Here is a 19,729-nt window from a genome sequence, read left to right as displayed (position 1 = left end):
TCCTTACCAACCCTGCCAACCTTTATATCATCTGCAAACTTGGACATTAAATTTGATATCCCATCATCAATATCATTCATAAACACCGAAAACAACAACGGACCCAACACTGAACCCTAAGGAACTCCACTAATAACATTAGTCCACGTTGAGCAGTGTCCATTGATTACCACTCTCTGTCTTCTGCCACTCAACCATCCCCTTATCCATAGCAGCAATTTGCCTCCAATGCCACACTGCTCCAATTTGTGTAGCAGTCTTCAATGTGCAACAGTATCAAAAGCCTTTCTAAGATCCAAATATATAATATCAAAGTTATTCCCTGCATCTAGTTCTTTTGTGACTACATCATAGTCAAATTGGTCAGGCAAGACCTGCCCTTAACAAAACCATGCTGTGTCTGAGCTATAACTGAATTCTTGTCTAGATGATCCTGCAGTGCTTCTTTAACCAGTGCCTCCATTAATTTACCTGGAACAGAAGTTAAACTAACAGGTCTATAATTACTTGTGTCAGCCTTTGATCCTCCTTTGTGAATTGGGGTTACATTTGCACATCTCCAGTCTATGGGTACCTCCCCTGAGTCCAAAGAAGCTCTCATAATTATGGCTAGGGGTTTGCTTACTTCCTTTGCTGCTTTCTTTAATATAACTGGATAGATCCCATCCACCCCAGGTGCCTTTTTTATGTTTATCCTCAACAGTCTCTCCTCCACTTTCCTCTCAGTTATTACAAAATCATCCAGCTCACTGCCAATGTTTACTTTACCTACATCATTCTCCTTCCTGAATAACTCCTCATGCGTGAATGTAGATGCAAAATACTCGTTTAGATTGTTAGCCACCTGAGCAGGATCCTCAACTTTTGAACCATCAATATACAGTAGACCAATCTGATTCATCCCTTTCCTTCTTGAGTTTAAATAGGTAAAGAACTCTTTTTCTTTGCATCCTTTGCCAAGGATTTTTCGTAGTCTGCCTTTGCCTGCCTAATCTCCTTTGTGACTTGGTTACAGACCAACTTATATCTATCATAGGCTTCCATGTCACCCATTAATTTGTATGTATCCCATGCATTTTTCTTCTCTGCCACATGTCTCATTAGTTCATCTGACAACCATTTAGGCCTAAACTTTGAACAATATTTCTTAGTTGGTATGTAAAGCCTGGTAGCCTCCAAGATTAGTTCCTTGAATGCTTCCCATTTTGAGTTTGCTGTTGGTAACATCATCAGTTGGTCCCACTGTATAGAATTTAAATACTGTCTCAGACCATCATAGTCGCCTTTACGAAAACAAAAACCCTTCCCTTTACCTCTGATGGCAGTTACCTCCTTGAGTAAATCCCACTTCAACACACTGTGATCACTGCCACCTAGTGGTTCATTTATCTGCAGATGCTTAATGCATGAAGAATCACTACTGATAATCAGATCAAGAGTATTGCTCCCTCTTCTTGCCTCACGAACATGCTGATGTAGAAAACAATAATCCAATAAATCCACAAAAGCCTTGCTAGTGTGCGAGTGACCAACCCACAAATTCCAGTCAATATCTGGGAAATTAAAATCCCCCATTATAAGACTCTCTGATTTACTGGCCCACTATTTCCCTGTACAGTTTCTTATTATACTCATCAGAGTCATTAGGCCTATAGCACACTCCTACTCTCAATTTTGATTTCCCTATGCTTATGTCACACCAAACTGACTCGACACTGCCCTGTCCATCGATGTCGACTGGCTTCACTTCCTTTGACTTTATGCGTTTCTTAACTAATAGCATAACCTCTCCTCCCCTCCTGTCCTGTCTATCCTTTCTATACACATTGTATTCCCCAAATTCCAGTTCTGCATTCCTTATATCTGTGTGACACCACGTCTCTGATATCCCAACAATATCTGCCTTTGATGTTTTGAGCAATACCTCAAATTCATCAAATTTATTTATCAAACTCCTAGCATTGGTGTACACGCAGGTATACATGCACCTGTTTCTATTCTTGGCTACCCTAACACAACCCATGTGTTTACTTGTACCGCAATGACTACCAGCAGTCTCTGAAATATCCTGCATCTTGTTTTTCAGGCTTCTGCTCATTTCAATAGAAGCAGTGCAAGAATCACTTCCACCTCTGCCAGTGGCTACTGTTAATCTATTAGTCCTTGTATCCCCCCCCAACTAGCAGTTTTCCGACCCACCTAACTCTGCTTCGACAGCATCAGCAAAAATTCTTGCACCCTTTCTATTTAAGTGTATCCCATCCCTGTAGAAGCAATCTCTCCTGTTAACAAGTACAGTCCACGCTGAAAAAAATTCTACCCCTTGAGCCTTGCACAATCCCTCCAGGGCCGAATTGATCGACAAGGCTCTCATCATATACTCCCTCCTATTGTGTCTGGGCAGAATTGCAGACACTTTCAAATTCAACCCTAATTCACGGCTTTTTTTTCAACAGTGACCTGTACTTGCTAAGTAATTCCACCGGTCTCCTACTCTTAATATCATTTGTGCCAACGTGTACAACTATATCACCTTTTGTGCCCTTAAAAGATGATATCCGCTCTACAACGTCATCAACCTTTGCCCCTGGCAGACATGCCAGGGGCAAAGGTTAATGCTCCTAAAAACCAAAATAACAAATAACTCTCTCCCGAAAATTCAAACAAGAAGAAGGTGTTCCACAGGGCTCAGTTTTAAGTGCCACTCTATTCATTATAAAAATCAACTCACTAAGGTCAATTACTAAGGTCATTCCAGCCACTGTATTTACTACTTTATAGGCAAATGGTTTTAGTATATCTTGTCACTCACAGAACATGAGCATGATTGAGAGACAACTGCAAGGAGCTCTTAATAAGATTACAATGTGGGCTGCAGATAATGGTTTTCGAATATATAACCTGAAAAAACTGTTGCAGTTCATTTCTGTAGAAGACGTAATCTCCACTCTGACCCACTTCTAAAGCTGGGAAACCACGATATACCTGTTGTGCTTACCATTCAATTCCTTGGGTTAACTTTAGATAAAAAATTGACCTTTCTTGACCATATTAAACAACCACGTGTTTCAAGAAATTAAACATTTTGAGAGTATTATCAGCTGCATCATGGGGTGCTGACTGTCATATACTCTTTCATTTATATCATGCTATTGTAAGATCAAGGTTAGACTATGGATCACCAGTTTACAACTCTGCTAGACCTAGCATTTTGAGCTCTTTGGACCCTATTCATCACAGTGGCCTACGCATTACTCTTGGAGCCTACCGCACATCTCCTGTGCAGAGCCTGTACGCTGAAGCTCACGATCCTCCACTCTTAATATGAAGACAGATTTTGTTGCTTAATTATGCTGTCAAAATAAAAAGCCAACCCCAGCATCCATCATGGAAACATCTATTTACACCAGATTGGGAGAACTTGTATGCCGTTTATCCATCAATAAATCAACCTGCCAGTTTGATTTATTGATTCAAGTAGTGAGCAAACGTCTTTGCTCACTACTTGATAATTGGCAGCTTGACCTTTCTAAAATAGCCACCACTAGTTTCACCACTCCTCTGTGAGCTTTTTGTCCTGATACCTGTGAAAATGCCCATTCAAGAATGGGGGAAAAGTACTCTTTCTCCACAGAATGTAAATCAGCTTCATAAATCTCTGTTTGAAAAATATGAATCTTATACCCAGATATACACAGATGGCTCCAAAACTGACCATGTCGGTGTTGCTGTTCTTCTTCCATCATCTATAATCTCTAATCAGTTACCTTTAGAATGTAGTATCTAGTATCTTTACTGCTGAACTGCATGTCATACAAATGGCCCTGGAAACTATAAAATTGTGCCAGTTTTCCAATAGTATTATTTTTACCGACTCTCTCAGTGCCCTTCTTGCTTTACAGCAATCAAGAAAGCATCAAAACTACCTACTTGGTAATATTCAAAACTTGCTGGCTCATCTAGCTAAGAACACGAAAGTAGTAAAATTTTGTTGAGTCGCTAGCCATGTTGGCATACCTGGCAATGAGAGTGCTGACCCTGCAGCCAAATCTACTGTACAACCAATTGACGTCTCTTTCAAAATTCCTTTCACCGACTATAAAAGTCTTATAATAAAGCGAAGTATGAATTACTGGCAAACCATCTGGCAAAACCAAGAAGGCAACAAACTGCTTTGGATTAAACCGGAACTCCAATCTTGGCCATCTAGTTTCTGCTCGAACCGAAAGGAAGAAGTCACACTTGCAAGATTATGAATGGGACATACATGCCTTACTCACTTTTATCTTCTTTCTTCCTCAGACCCGCCTTCTTGTCCAAACTGCCATGCTCAAATCACAGTCCAGCACATCATAGTTGACTGCCCTCTCTATAATGGAGTACGGCAAACCACCTTCTAATCAAACCATACAGCCCAAATCACACCTACTTTGCAACAAATATTAGACAACAGATCTGATATTGATGCAGTTTTCACTTTCCTAAAAAGGATAGAATGCTATGACAGAATATAATGCTTAAATCTCACATAATGCACATATCTCACTTTTAATAACGCCTGTTATCTCCTACCATTGTTTGGCGCATAATGGCCTTTAGCTGCCATTGTGCTGTAAAACATCCAACATTACCAATTCACAGTATAGTATTTAGTTTTTAAGGTGATCCAATTGCTAAAATCATATTGCACTTTTTGGGCAATTGTGCTTTTATTTGGTAGGTAAGTATTTATTTATTTGTTAGGTAAGTACGTTACCAACTGGATTAGCATTAGCATTAGTAGAGGCATTTGATGCAAGAAAGCAAGCTTATTCAGCATCAGCCAAAAAAAAAAAAAAAAAAAAAAACCCACTTCCACTTCACCCCTCAGTTCGTTCAAAATACCTGTCCAGCTGAGCCTTAAACTTATTTAGGCTATCAACCTCCACCACAAGGGATGGAGGTCTGTTCCACCAACCAACCACCCGCTGGCTAAAGGCAAATTTCCGCACGTCTATCCTACATCTGTCTTTCCTCAATTTGAATTTATACCCTCTCAGGTGATTTTTCTGAGCTAGAGGAAGAATCCCATCAGCATTGAGCATGCTTAAACCATTCAAGGCTTTATACACCTCTATCAGATCACCTCGCTGGTGCCTAGTCTCCAGACACTGTAATTTGCAAAACTTAAGCCTTTCTTCGTAAGAGCACCCCTTTGTTCCATTCACTAATCTTGTTGCCCTTCTCTGTACTCGTTCCAGCAGCTCTACATCCTTCTTGAAATGAGGCCTCCAGACCTGTATACAGTACTCTAGGTGTGGCCTGACCATTGCCTTATACAATGGAATAATCACCTCCTTATCCCTGCTGGAAAAATTCCTGTATATCATTGACAATTCTCCATGAGCTACTCTTACAGCCCGTCTGCACTGCTCAGAGAACTTCATATCTGCCTGCACAACCACCCCCAAGTCCCTTTCATTCTCTACCACTGTCAGTGTAGTATCACAGAGTTGATACGTTGCTCTGGGGTTGCTGTTTCCCATGTGTAGTACTTTACATTTGTCAATGTTAAACTTCATTTGCCACCTCTCAGCCCATCTGCTCAACCTTTCCAGATCCTGTTGCAGCAGCATAGTGTCAGTAGTGTCCTTGACAACCCTACCAACCTTTGTATCGTCTGCAAACTTGGACATTAAGCTTGATATACCATCATCAATATCATTTATAAATACAGAAAACAATAATGGACCCAACACTGAGCCCTGAGGAACTCCACTAATAACATTAGTCCACGTTGAGCAGTGTCCATTGATTACCACTCTCTGTCTTTTGCCACTCAACCATCCCCTTATCCATAGCAGCAATTTGCCTCCAATGCCACACTGCTCCAATTTGTGCAGCAGTCTTCCATGTGCAACAGTATCAAAAGCCTTTCTAAGATCCAAATATGTAATATCAAAGTTATTCCCTGCATCTAGTTCTTTTGTGACTACATCATAGTATCCAATCAAATTGGTCAGGCAAGACCTGCCCTTAACAAAACCATGCTGTGTCTGAGCTATAACTGAATTCTTGTCTAGATGATCCTGCAGTGCTTCTTTAACCAGTGCCTCCATTAATTTACCTGGAACAGAAGTTAAACTAACAGGGCTATAATTACTTGTGTCAGCCTTTGATCCTCCTTTGTGAATTGGGGTTACATTTGCACATCTCCAGTCTATGGGTACCTCCCCTGAGTCCAAAGAAGCTCTCATAATTATGGCTAGGGGTTTGCTTACTTCCTTTGCTGCCTCCTTTAATATAACTGGATAGATCCCATCCACCCCGGGTGCCTTTCTTGTGTTTATCTTCAACAGTTTCTCCTCCACTTTACTCCCAGTTATTTCAAGATTTTGTAGCTTACTGCTAGAGTTGAATACACCTCTGGCATTCCCCTTGCTGAATAACTCCTCATGTGTGAATGTCGATGCAAAATATTCATTTAGTTTGTTAGCTACCTGAGCAGGATCATCAACAGTTGACCCATCAATATCAAGTGGACCAATCTGATTCATCCCCTTCCTTCTAGAGTTTACATAAGTAAAGAACTGTTTGCTGTTTTTCTTTGCATCCCTTGCCAAGGATTTCTCGTAATCTGCCTTCGCCTGCCTAACCTCCTTTGTACCTTGGTTGCATATCAACTTGTATCTATCATAGGCTTCTGTGTCATGTGTTAATTTGTAAGTATCCCATGCATTTTTCTTCTCTGCCATATGCCTCATTATTTCATCTGACATCGATTTTGGCCTAAACCTTGAACAATATTTCTTAGTTGGTATGTAAAGCCTAGTACCTTCCAAGATAAGTTCTTTGAATGCTTCCCATTTTGAATTTGCTGTTGGTAACATCATCAGTTGGTCCCACTGTATAGAATTTAAATACTGTCTCAGTCCATCGTAGTCGCCTTTACGGAAGCAATAACCCTTCCCTTTACCCCTAATGGTAGTTACCTCTTTGAGTAAATCCCACTTCAGCACACTGAGATCACTGCCACCTAGTGGTTCATTTATCTGTAGATTCTTAATGCATGAAGAATCACTGCTGATAATCAAATCAAGAGTATTACTCCCTCTAGTTGCCTCCCGAACATGCTGATGTAGAAAACAATCATCCAATAAATCCACAAAAGCCCTGCTAGTGCGTGAGTAACCAGCCCCCAAATTCCAGTCAATATGTGGGAAATTAAAATCTCCCATTATAAGACTCTCTGATTTACTGGCCCACTCTATTTCCCTGTACAGTTCCTTATTATACTCATCAGAGTCATTAGGCCTATAGCACACTCCTACTCTCAATTTTGATCTCCCAATGCTTATGTCACACCAAACTGACTCAACAGTGCACTGTCCAGCGATGTCGACTGGCTTCACTTCCTTGGTTTTTATGTGTTTCTTAACTAATAGCATAACCCCTCCCCCCTTCCTATCCTGTCTATCCTTTCTGTAGACGTTGTACTCCCCAAATTGCAGTTCTGCATCCCTTATATCTGTGTGACACCACGTCTCTAATATCCCAACAATATCTGCCTTTGATGTTTTGAGCAATACCTCAAATTCATCAAATTTATTTACTAAACTCCTAGCATTGGTGTACACACAAGTATACCTGCACCTGTTTCTATTCTTAGCTACCCTAACACAACCCATGTGTTTACTTGTACCACAATGGCTCCCAGCAGTCTCTGAAATACCATGCATCTTGTTTTTCAGGCTTCTGCTCATTCTAATAGAAGCAGTGCAAGAATCTCTTTCACCTCTGCCAGTGGCTACTGCCAATCTATTGGTCTTTGTCTCCCCCCAAGCTAGCAGTTTTCTGACCCACCTAACCCTGCCTCGATAGCATCAGCAAATATTCTTGCACCCTGATTTGGCAGTAAAGGTTAACATTTTGGCTTAATGCTTGTGACTGTTGTTCTATGGAGATTGTAGGGATCAAAGCTAATGTATTACTTAGTAAGAATAACAGCTTACCCTAAATACTTAGGCTATATGCATAACCTTCACAAAAGCCAGAGTATGCAAGGATGCTGGATTTATGAGCTTCTGCTGTACACGAACTGTATTCTTCATGGTGTTTATCGTGTTCATATTAGTTTATTTTCATTTACTTTTACAAAGCTGTATATCTTTGTGCATTGAAGAAATTATTTATTAAATTGTATTTTTCAGTTTGCTCTACTGGCACATAACTGTATAACTACTTAGGGGGGGTTTGAAGCAATTTGAATATAATTTGTGTACTGTTACTATTGTGGCAAAGTGTAAGAAACTTGCAGAGAATTGATGCATTATGCCAGATATGACATTGCATAGCAGCTCTCTCTCTCTCTCACTGCATGGTTAAAAACAATTCAGACACATCAAGTTCCTTACCATCATTGTTAATGGTGAAATTTTTGACTTATATAAAAATTGTAATGAAATTTTTATATTGATGTCATTGTTGCAGAATGTTGTAATGAAAATCATCATAAATTGAGGACTATCGCTATATTTTGTTAATTTTGTTTTCTATATATAAAAAAGTAATCAAGTATTTTATTGACACACACACACACGCACGCACGTTTAAAAATTCTCCTTTTAACGATTTTTATAAAGTTTACATCTTTTATTTTCAGATCTGTGTGGTCCAAGAGCAAATTCCCCCAATCCTTTTGATGTATCAGGCCTTAAGAAGTCTCTTTCAGCAGATTTCAACTTTCATTCAAAGTCAACACGTGATCAGTATAGTAAAAAGTTACCAGAGAGCTTTCTTGGACCAAATTCAAATTTAGTGAATTTGGATGCCCTTGTGAATTCTAAGAACCCTGATTATGGTAATTTTTGAAAGTTAAAAGTTAATGAAGTATTATGGATAAATAAAAAGCATCTGACAATATTGAAATGAAAAACTGAAATGTCTGAAAGATATTTGTGTACTTTGGAAAAATTTTTTTTTTGGTACTTTTTTTTTAAAAGCCAAATCTCATTAAGTAAAATTAAAAATTACTTATAGATTACTACAGTAATAGTTAAGAACAGGGGTGAGCAACCTTTATGAATGGTGGGCCAAATATCTGCGAGGTACACATGGGCTAGATTTTTTTTAGATTTCCATGATTTTTAGGATAATTAAAATGGTGTATAATGAAAAAATTGTCAAACAGTTTTATCTTATTTATTGTAATATTTATACATATACAGGCACTTTTCTACTTACATACAAAGCATAAAGCTGTTGCTATGTTTGGTTATAAGAATCAATTTTGAATGCCTTCGTAATATTTTTCTATAGCAGATTTCTGGAGGTCACTACTGTAAAACAATAAAAACAATTAGCAGTTTCCAGTTTATTGGGCTTTTCTGTTAGTAAACTCAATCTTATTTCATTTGCGATGATACTGGTAGCTGGAATTCTGTGGGTTTTTACATTACTTATTATAGTGAAATGAGTTCTCCTTCACTGAAATTTTCAGTCATATAAAAAAAACAAATAAATTTTCAGAATCTTCTCTTCATTCCTATTTTTTGAGCTTTGTAAAGTTGTTACCCCTATCTCACTTGCGCGTATCATGTTAGTTAACATGGAACACAATTTGTACGTTCTGTGTTATTTGTTATTGATTGCTTATTTTCTAACTGTTTTAAATTTTATGACAAAAAAAAAAGTCAGTGAACAGAAATATCAATTACTTACACTATTAATTAAGCGTAAATTTATTTTTATTTTTCTAACCCGTGGAAAAATACTCATCGGATTTTTATACATCATTTAATTTTTTTAATTGGGGGAAGTAAAGTGTAAATTTGTGCTCTATATCTTTACTTTTATAGCCTGTGGATAATATTTCTCCTATTTTCACTTATTAGAATAGCCGTTTAATACAATTAAAATTCAGTTGGCAAACGTGATCACAATGACTAGTGCTTATTACATATTGTATAGTGAACGGTATTTTATTTTGACGAGTCCACCGTAAAGTGATTTGATCGTAGATTAAATTAAATTATGTATCGTATTTAGATTAAATTAGTTTTGAATAAATACTGTACTCTACATTATTATTCATTGTATGTTTTTTCAGCTTCGTTTAACTCGGTTACAAATCATAAAAAGGTGTACATGATGAAGTTCATTGGGGGGGCTGGGGTTATAATCTCAGTGTGTTGTACTAAACTGTATATGTATTTTGTATCTACAAGACCGAAGTTAGACTTACATACAAAATGGACTTGTGTACATAAAAAAAAAAAAAAAAAAAAAAAAACGATTAAGTATGTAAGTCGAGGAGTGCCTGTAATTAGTTTTATTAAAACGAAATACAAATTCAAGATAAAAATAAAATTCCAGTAACAAAAATTGCAATATTTTATTTTTATAATATTTAATGAGATTCGATACTGTTTATTTTTACCAGTGAATCGGTATTTGTTGTAGCAATGCACATAGTATTTTCAAAATTTACGTCAGAAATTCCATTAATTCAAAAAATATATATACAGTCAATCCCTGTAATGAATTCGATAAATCCAGTGAAAAAATTCGTTATAGAGAAATTTCGTTATAGGGAGAATCTTTTTTATTGGAAATTATCTAATTAGAAAATGAAAATGAATCACCATTTATTTTTAATGTATTTTATTTGAAAAACACTTATTTAAATTACATTTACAGTTTTCGGTGGCAAATATCACAAATTAAAAATAATTGGTAATTTACGTTTGCACAGTACAATTAAAAATTGTCTGATTCTCAAAGAAAACCTCACATTTATTCAGAGCATTAAAAACATTATCAGGAATATTTTCCCAAAACTGTAGACTTAGACAAACCGTTTTAATAGCGAGAATCATTTTTTCACAAGTTGGCTTTTCTACAGTTTGTTCTGATGTGTCTTCAGCTTCATTGTTAATTTTTTTGTGATCATGGTTGTATGTAACACTGTAATGCATTGTATTTTCTTGTAACGCATTGACAACCTTCATTATTCTCTTTCGATGATGAAATTTAAAATTTTTAATGATGCCTTGGTCCATATGCTGGAGTTTTTAACATTACATTTGGTGGTAAAAACAACTTCACACTTAAGTTTGGCAGAAATATTGGCTGGATATGCAGGACAGTTGTCGGTAATCAACACGATTTTTCTTTTTTCTTTTGTTATGCGCTTGTCTAGTTTCAATATCTATTCTTCGAAAATATCACTTGTCATCCATGCTTTTTTTTTTATTAAAGCTGTAGTCAACTTTTAAAGATTTTGTGCCTCTGAAACATCTTGGGTTTTTTGATTTTCTGATGACTAAAAGTCTTAATTTTTCACTTCCTGTCATATTGGCTCCAACTAGCACAGTGATTCTTTCTTTGCTGTGTTTTCTGCCAAAACATTTATCATTCTTAAAAGCAAGTGTTCTATTAGGTAAACATTTAAAGAATAAACTCATTTCATCAGATTAAAACATCCTTAGATTCATATTCTTCCAAAATTTTCTTTAAGGTGTTGTTCCTCCAACTGTTGCAATCTTCTTCGCTTACTTTAACACTTTCTCCACAAATAACCTTTTTCACAATTCTGTGGCACTTCTTAAATTTATCTTACCACCCAGTGCTTGCATTAAATTCTCTATGTCCAAGGGACTATGCAAATTTCAGAGCTTGTTGCTTAATTATTGGACCTGATATTGGTATATTCTTTACATGTATTATTTGCACCCATTTTAGAACAGCTTTATCAACATCTTTGTATATACACAACTTAATTCGCTTCTTGTCTGCTCCTTCAATTGCATTTAAAATTGACTCAATTTTTTAAAATTGTAAATAAACTGCTTGCAGGTATGCTATATTTCTTTGCGATGTCTTTTTTAAATATCATGAAGAATCTTGGCTTTATCATTATTACTTAAACACTTTCTCTTCAACATTGTTTCTGCAACTGTAAAGATGACTTGACTACAGCTCTTGCCGATACTTACACCCTGTAGCCACCGCAGACTTTGCTGCGCTTGCCATATAGTGAATTGTTAGTACTGCCTACTCAATGACATTCACTTGTTAATTCAACAGTATAATGTGACCTTTCCTATCAGTTGCTTTGAAGAAATATATGGCTTTGTGAATTTCTTTTATTCTGCTTTCATTCTTATACAGGCATACCTCGAATAACGAATAGGATGCGTTCCACGAAATTACTTCGTTAAGCGAAACTTCGTTTTCAGAGGTAAAAATACTATGGCCAGAATAGGGATACGTAAAGAAAATGAAAAGCTTTTTTTTCGAATAAAGAAAAGTTTTATTAAATTAACAGTCAGCTTACATCTAAAGTTGATTGTTTATGCTTTTTTTCCTCTTTCATTTAACGATTGCCTATACGGAGTTATTGCATTTAACACTGATCATTTAACAATAACACTTCCTAAATCAGGATCATTTTCACTAAAAAAATTTAAAACGTTTTCAATGTCATTTAAGCACCTTTTTAAATCTTTGGTTGTTAACACTTTTTTCGGCAGGAACTTCTTTAACTTCGTCTTCATTATCTTTGTCTTCGTTGCTAACAAGGTTTTCTAAATCTTCCACTGAAAAACAATCATCTTCTGCATTCAATAAATTTCTAACATCCTCTTCATCGACATTTTCGAAACCTATTGATTGAGCCATCTGGATAACTTCATTTCTAATTTCTTGGATGTTATTTTCTTCTTCTAGAACAACTTCTGGCCATATTTTGCGCCAAACTCCATTTAAGCATTTCTTAGTGACTTCTTTCCAAGAACTATCAATGTTTTCAATTGCATTTTTAATGGTGTAGTTTTTCCAAAAAGTTTTAACTGTCATTTCCTCTTTATCCTCTAGTTCAGTTAAACTGCTTAATGTTCGATGCAGATAATAAGCTTTAAATGATGCTATTACTCCCTGATCCAATGGTTGAATCAGGGAAGTTGTGTTTGCTGGAAGAAACACAACTTTGACAGGAATGCATGTGTCCAACGTGTTAAGATCAGTAGGATGTCCCGGAGCATTTGTCTAACAACAAAAGAGCTTTTTCTTCAAAGTTGTTTTTTTTGACAATACCGTTTTACTTCAGGACAAAAGTGGTTAACAAACCAATCAGTAAATAACTCCTTGGTAACCCACGCTTTTCTGTTTGCTTTCCATATTACAGGTAAATTCATTTTTATGTTACCTTTTAACGCCCTCGGATTTTCTGAATGGTAAACTAATAACAATTTTAATTTATAATCGCCAGGGGCATTTGATCCAAAGAGTAACGTTAAACGGCCTTTGGCTGCTTTGAACCCAGCAGCTGATTTTTTCTTCAATAGAAATGAAGCTTTTTGTTGGTAGCCGTTTCCAGAACAAACCACTTTCGTCAGCATTGAACACCAAATTTGGAAAATTTTCACGTTCAATTATTTCCTTTAGTTTTTTCTGGAAACTTATTTGCAGCTTCTCCTGTTAATTTTACACTATGAATCCTGGCCCGTTTTTTTTAAATTTCTCGAACCAACCACGAGAAGCCCCAAAGGTTTCCGTAATTTCTTCAGTTTGTTTAGATTTCAGGTGATTAAACTGGAATATTTTTTTTATGTTAAATGGGGCTTGAAATTGCCGACTTTGTTATATCGAAGCTTCTTTATCAGAGGTAACGTTAACTGAGGTATGCCTGTATACACAAAAGAAAATTTATCGTTAATGTATGCTGTATGTTACTTTTCAGAAAAAAAAAAAGCATATAGCCTATGTGATTGATGACAAATTTAAAACGAAATTAAAAAAAAAAAAATCATGAGAACCATCTATTGGGAGCCCAGTTAGATGAGAATGGACATATACAAAAACTATCATATAATGATTGACAAGAAGATCACATGGTACAGTTGAGGTGAGAAGCGAATGTCACTCAGTAGGCATTAAATTGACTATTGAAGCATTCTATGTATTGCCGCCGCAGCAAATTTCATTTTCCACTTAACCAACATCAATTTACAAATCTATCCTATTTATTGCAAAGTTTATGACCACTTTTAAGAAAACCCATTTGGTTTTATAACTGTAACAAAAATGAAACAAAGGTATTCCTATGGACGTCAATGGCTACAAGTGTTCACTAAAAGGATGATTAATTCCAGATACCAATGAGCAATTTCGGAGGGAAGGAGGCTCTATATTTGAGTGGCTGTTTAGCAGTAAATATTTGAAAATCTTCAAAACTGCTTTTGCTAATTTTTTAAAAATTCGTTATAGACTAACACTTCACTATATGGGGTTAATTTTACATGTAATTTCGTTTCAAGGTGCAGTGTTTTGCAAAAAAATTCGTAATATAGAGAAATTCGTTAAATAGAAGTTTGTAATAGAGAAGTTCCACTGTATTTTGAAAATGGCAACTGCAGGCTGGATTACGCACATTTGAATAATCTGGTCCGCAGTTGGAGGTTGCCCACCTCTGGTTAAGAGAATACAAGGATACGTTTTTCAATTTTCATAATATTATAGTGGGAATTTGTAATTTAAGATAAGTATAACTGTACACCAAAATTATCTATCAATTTTAGGGGTAATAAAGTGATTCATGAATGATTCAATTTGTGATTTTGGGATGTTGCATGCCGTACAGGTAGTTCCCGACTTTACGAGGTAATTCATTACAAGCGCTTGCTTGTAAAGCAAAAATTCATAAAGTGGGAATTTATTTCCTGTAGACATTATGTTAAAAACACGTGTTACATTCTCAACAATTTGACCATAGTAATGTTAAATAAAGGTCAGCAAATAATAGTTTATACTTAAACAATGATTTATTTATCCAAAGAAATGAAAACAATCTTTAAAATCAAGCAAATTATAATAATAAAGAAATTATTTACGTCTTACAAATGTTAAAGAATGTTTATTCTTCATCATCATCGACTAAATGCACACTCGTTAATGGTTCGTGCTTGTTGATGGTTCATCACTCATTGTTGGCTTGGAACTCGTTGGTTTGTTGGAAGCACAAGGAGTCATCTTCTTCGAAAATGCTTCAAAAGTCATTTGTTTCCAAGTCAGTCTTCTCTTTTCTTTATAAATTTCACAATAGCATGCATAAGCATTTTTTAAAATCTGTAGCAACTTTTCTAGTATGCTCAAAATTTGAATCTTGACTCGAATCTCAATTGTTTGTTGAAAAGCTTCGTCAAGCCCCCCCCCCCCCCCCCCCCCAGAGTGAAGGAACAAACAGGAGTTTTAGTTGTTAAACCTTCTTCCTCAGATTCTTAAAATTTGCCATTTCAATGAGGTCTTTATTTGTGAGCTCTCCATTGTGTACTTGAAGTAGATAAGTGATGTTCATTGTGTACTTGAAGTAGATCAGTGTTACAGAAACCTCAAGCTGCAGTTGGTTAGCAACATTTACGACTGTTTCTGTTTCATTATGTACAATATCTGCTGGTTCTTGAAATCCTGCAAAGTTATCAATAAACTGATGATAGAGTTTATTCCAAACACTCTTCGTGTTCTTCTCTGTAATTTTGTCCCATGCTTGTTTTGTTATTTTGATTGCATCTAAAATATGGAATTCTTTTAAGAGTTGAACCTCACTCCTTAACTTTGCCTGAACAAACAAACAAACCAACACACACACACACACACACACACACACACACACACACACACACACACACACACACACACACACACACAGTAGTACTGTATTATATAGTTATGGTTTGAAATCCTGTATTTATGAATGTTTAGCATTTATTTATTTCAATTAATGTTCATATTTTCGATTTTGTTAATACTTGAAAAATAACTCGTAAAGTGGGAACTGCCTGCATTTTTGGGATATTGCAGTGATATAAAAGAATAATGCATACATTTAGTATGGATATTTGTTTATATCAAATTGAGCAGTGATGTTAATTTTTTGATGCTTAATGATATATTAAATTTTGTAGGAATTTTGTTAGCATTAATAAATTTAATATTTAAAAATAAACTGTTTTTTTTTGCAAAATATCATGCCTTGAGATAGCACTTAAATATAGTTGATATAAATTGAAATTGGAAAGCACAATTGATAAGACATTAGCAGAAAAGTTAATTGGGGATGTAACAATAAATAGAGCTGTTGTATTGCCAGTAATTCTGTTGAACACCTCAATCAGATCACCTTGTAGGTGCCTAGTTTCCAGACACAGAAATTTGCCGAACTGAAGCCTTTCTTGGTAAGAGCACCCCTTTATTCCCTTCATCAATTTCTTTGCCCTTCTCATATTAAGTTAACAAAAATCTGCACTGAAAGACCTGCCATCCCTATAGATATGAGTATGGATTTTTCTGAAAACTGCATAAAACCTTAGTGCCACAGGTAGCACAAGAAAAAAATGGACGTATAAGTTAAGGAAGTACCTGACAAATCGGACTTAACTTTTTGCTGAGGAAGACATGGATAAAAATGGACTGAAAAAAAAAGTAAGTCCTCAGCATTTCAGAAGCCAAGTGAAGGTAGGGTCCACTAAGCCCAAATAATGACTAAATTTCTACAGTGAAATTGTCATCAGTTCTATTGAAATACAGGTGACATTAAGGCCTTCCTGCAGAAGCATGAATCAGTTTGCTTTTGCTTTACAGGAGACATTTGAAGGCATATCATTCACAAGGATAGAAAGTGGGAATGTTCCTGCTCATAAGCAAGTTGCTATCCTTGTGGGAAACCAGACTTCATTTCAACTTCTGCTACTTAAAACCACCTTAGAGACAGTAACTATCAGACTTGCAGTTGTGTTTTCATTGACAACCTGCTCAATATATTTACCACCTGGGACAGACTTTTCCCAGACAAACCTTGATGATCTTATTAATTCTTTGTATTGGGCAATGCACTTTCTTTAATGCAACTTCTTTACTTCTCCCTTGCAGTCATTACTAGATTAATTTTTATACTTAAGGTCAGTAGTTTCTTAGTTAACACTTCCACTCTCACCACGCATTTGTAAGAAAGATCATTTCACTTAAGTTTATCAATCCATTTAAGTTTTTTTTCCAATTTAATTATATTTATAAAAGTCAACAGTTCGAGTTGACTTCTCTCTTAAAAGTTGCCCACTGATTACATAGCATAGCAAAGTTTTCTGCTCTCATCTGCTAGAACCATTGTAATAATTGTCTGAAGTGAATCTTAATGATTGTCTCTTGTTTGCTTCTGCTACGTTCTTACTGTTGGGGCTTTTTATTTATTCATGAAAATTTCTTTTGCTGGAAATACACAGAGTGCTGTACAGGTCCTTTGTATTAGATTCACAACAACAGTAACTAGAACTGAACACAACCCCCATTGTTTATACCCACAATCAAAAAAAAAAAAAAAAAAAAAGAAATGTATTAAGAAAATTTGTAAACACATTTCATTAACACGTCAGTAATAATGTATAATACATACATTATTACTGACGTGTATAATACAATAATGTATAATACATACATTATTACTGATACTTAATAAATCAATATTAATGCAACAATTAGCTTTAAATTAAAATAAGTATCAATAATAGTAATATTTTGTTGTATATATTTAAAAAATAAATAAATAAAACAATTGACAAAAAAAAAAGCCTTGAAATAATGTATGTGTAATAAATGTATGTGTAATTAGTTGTTTTTAGAAAGTTTTGGTAGGTGGCTTTAGGGAAACAGGAAATCAACCATTTCCAGGTTCAGCTGTATTCGTTTTTCTTGAATTAGAAATCCTGGTGCAGAAAACTTAATTGCTGCACTGTTAGCAGGGTTGGCATGAATTAAATCTCTTTCTCTCCCCAGAGGGGGGGGATAGAGTTGAGAAAGAGCAGATGAAACTGTTTACCTGCCTTAGATGTTACAGTATAATTTAAGCAGATAGCTTAATTGACCAAAACTACACGTGCCCTTCACAATGGGGTGGCTACATTTACATGTATCCCCATTAATTTTCTGCCCAAATTTCAATTTCTAAAATACATTATTTTGAATTATAGACCTATGTTATATCTTGCATACCTCACATCTTTATATCATTGGACTTGGCACATCATGGCATATGCTGCCATGATGTGCCAAAAAAAAAAAAATTAAATCAAATTATGGTATAGTCATATCTTTATTACTTTGAAGGAGGGCTGTGTGTGTACGCATGCATGTACACTTTGTAAAAATAAAACAGTAAAAAATTAAAATGCAGATGATTTTATATCTCTAAAAGTAAAATACTTAAATTATACAGTAGTTTTGGATTTCTTAAGAAGAAACAATCATTGTGAAAAAGTCTTTTTTTTTTTTTTGTTTTTGCTGCATCTTTTAGGGAACTGAATGATATTTTTCTTTCAGTCCTATATTGAAAGATTTCATTTTTAGTGACAATTCAATTTTTAATTCTGTACTGTGCAAACTTCATAAGTAGAAGCAGCACAGTATGACCTTGGATATTAACAGGCTATATAATAAAAACATTGAAAATAACACCATAATCAGAGAGAATTGTCACTAAAAATGAAATCTTTCAATATAGGACTGAAAGAAAAATATCATTCAGTTTTTTTTTTTTTTTTTACATTTGGCAATGCAATATTGAGGGGGGGGGGTGTTAAAAACAGTTTTAAATTTAGGAAAGTAATCATTACATTTTATAGGAAATGTATGCAATTTATAAATATGAGTAAATGTATGCAATTTATAAATATGAGTAAATGTATGCAATTTATAAATATGAGTAAATGTATGCCATTTATAAATATGAGTAAATGTATGCCATTTATAAATATGAGTAAATGTATGCCATTTATAAATATGAGTAAATGTATGCCATTTATAAATATGAGTAAATGTATGCCATTTATAAATATGAGTAAATGTATGCCATTTATAAATATGAGTAAATGTATGAAATTTATAAAGATGAGTAAATGTATTAAATTTATAAAGATGAGGTCGAGTAGCATTATGTGTAATGCTAAATACCCAAAAATATGATATACATAGCTGCCAACTCTCCACATTTATAATGGACAGTGTGTGTTTTTTTATACAAATTTTACTTAGTTTGACACTTCTCCATTGTAATCTACTTGGTGATGAAGAGGTTCTTGTGGTTCTCTGCTCTTTTCCAAGAACTAAATTTTTCTTCATCTTTTTCTCTTTTTCTTACAAACAGTAAATAGAACTATGTTAAAATTGAATTTTTTTTGTTTTTGATTTTGCAAATTTCTGCATGTGTTCATTAAATTGGCTGTCAGATGTGCTGTGGTATCCTACTTAGAAAAATAGAAATGTGCAATAAGAGTATTGTTCACTGCAATGTGTGATATTTCATCAGACTTGGGGTGTGAACCTAATTAACAGTATCTTTCAGTAAGATGCTGAAGAAAAATTACATAATTTTAATCATCAAATTGAAAGTGGCTTGCTCCAATGGCACTGGAGGATGACTATAGGGGACAACATTGGACAGCTTTTATTGAATAATCTGAAAAAGCATGTGGGATTCCTTTAAAAAAAAAAAAAAAAAATACTGTTGATAATGTGCATGTTATTATAGGACTTAAAACTGAATAGTACAGGTATTAACAGATGTCCTGTTACCTTATTAACTTGTGCCACAAAAAAAAAAAAAAGAGACGCATGCTTTCCTGTGAAAGTGGATGAATTCTTAGTAGACATTTACTACTGTCTAGAGAGAAGTGCTAAAAGGAAAGATAGTTCAAATTCAGTT

General features: G+C 35.0%; 1 protein-coding gene across 2 annotated transcripts in view; it reads left to right on the top strand.

The window, feature by feature from the left end:
• Positions 1-19,729, top strand: part of lqf (epsin homolog lqf) — a 222,510-nt gene that overhangs the window by 159,697 nt on the left and 43,084 nt on the right. For both annotated transcript variants that reach the window (XM_090377896.1, XM_090377895.1), the window contains exon 8: positions 8,642-8,839. In XM_090377896.1, the coding sequence (XP_090234022.1) occupies positions 8,642-8,839 (198 nt within the window). The remainder of the gene's footprint in view (positions 1-8,641; positions 8,840-19,729) is intronic.

Source organism: Mastigoproctus giganteus, chromosome 7, assembly GCF_048544385.1.
Source record: "Mastigoproctus giganteus isolate SK-2022 chromosome 7, ASM4854438v1, whole genome shotgun sequence".
NCBI classification, from domain to species: Eukaryota; Metazoa; Arthropoda; class Arachnida; order Uropygi; family Thelyphonidae; genus Mastigoproctus; species Mastigoproctus giganteus.
This window is presented reverse-complemented; position numbering and strand designations above follow the sequence as displayed.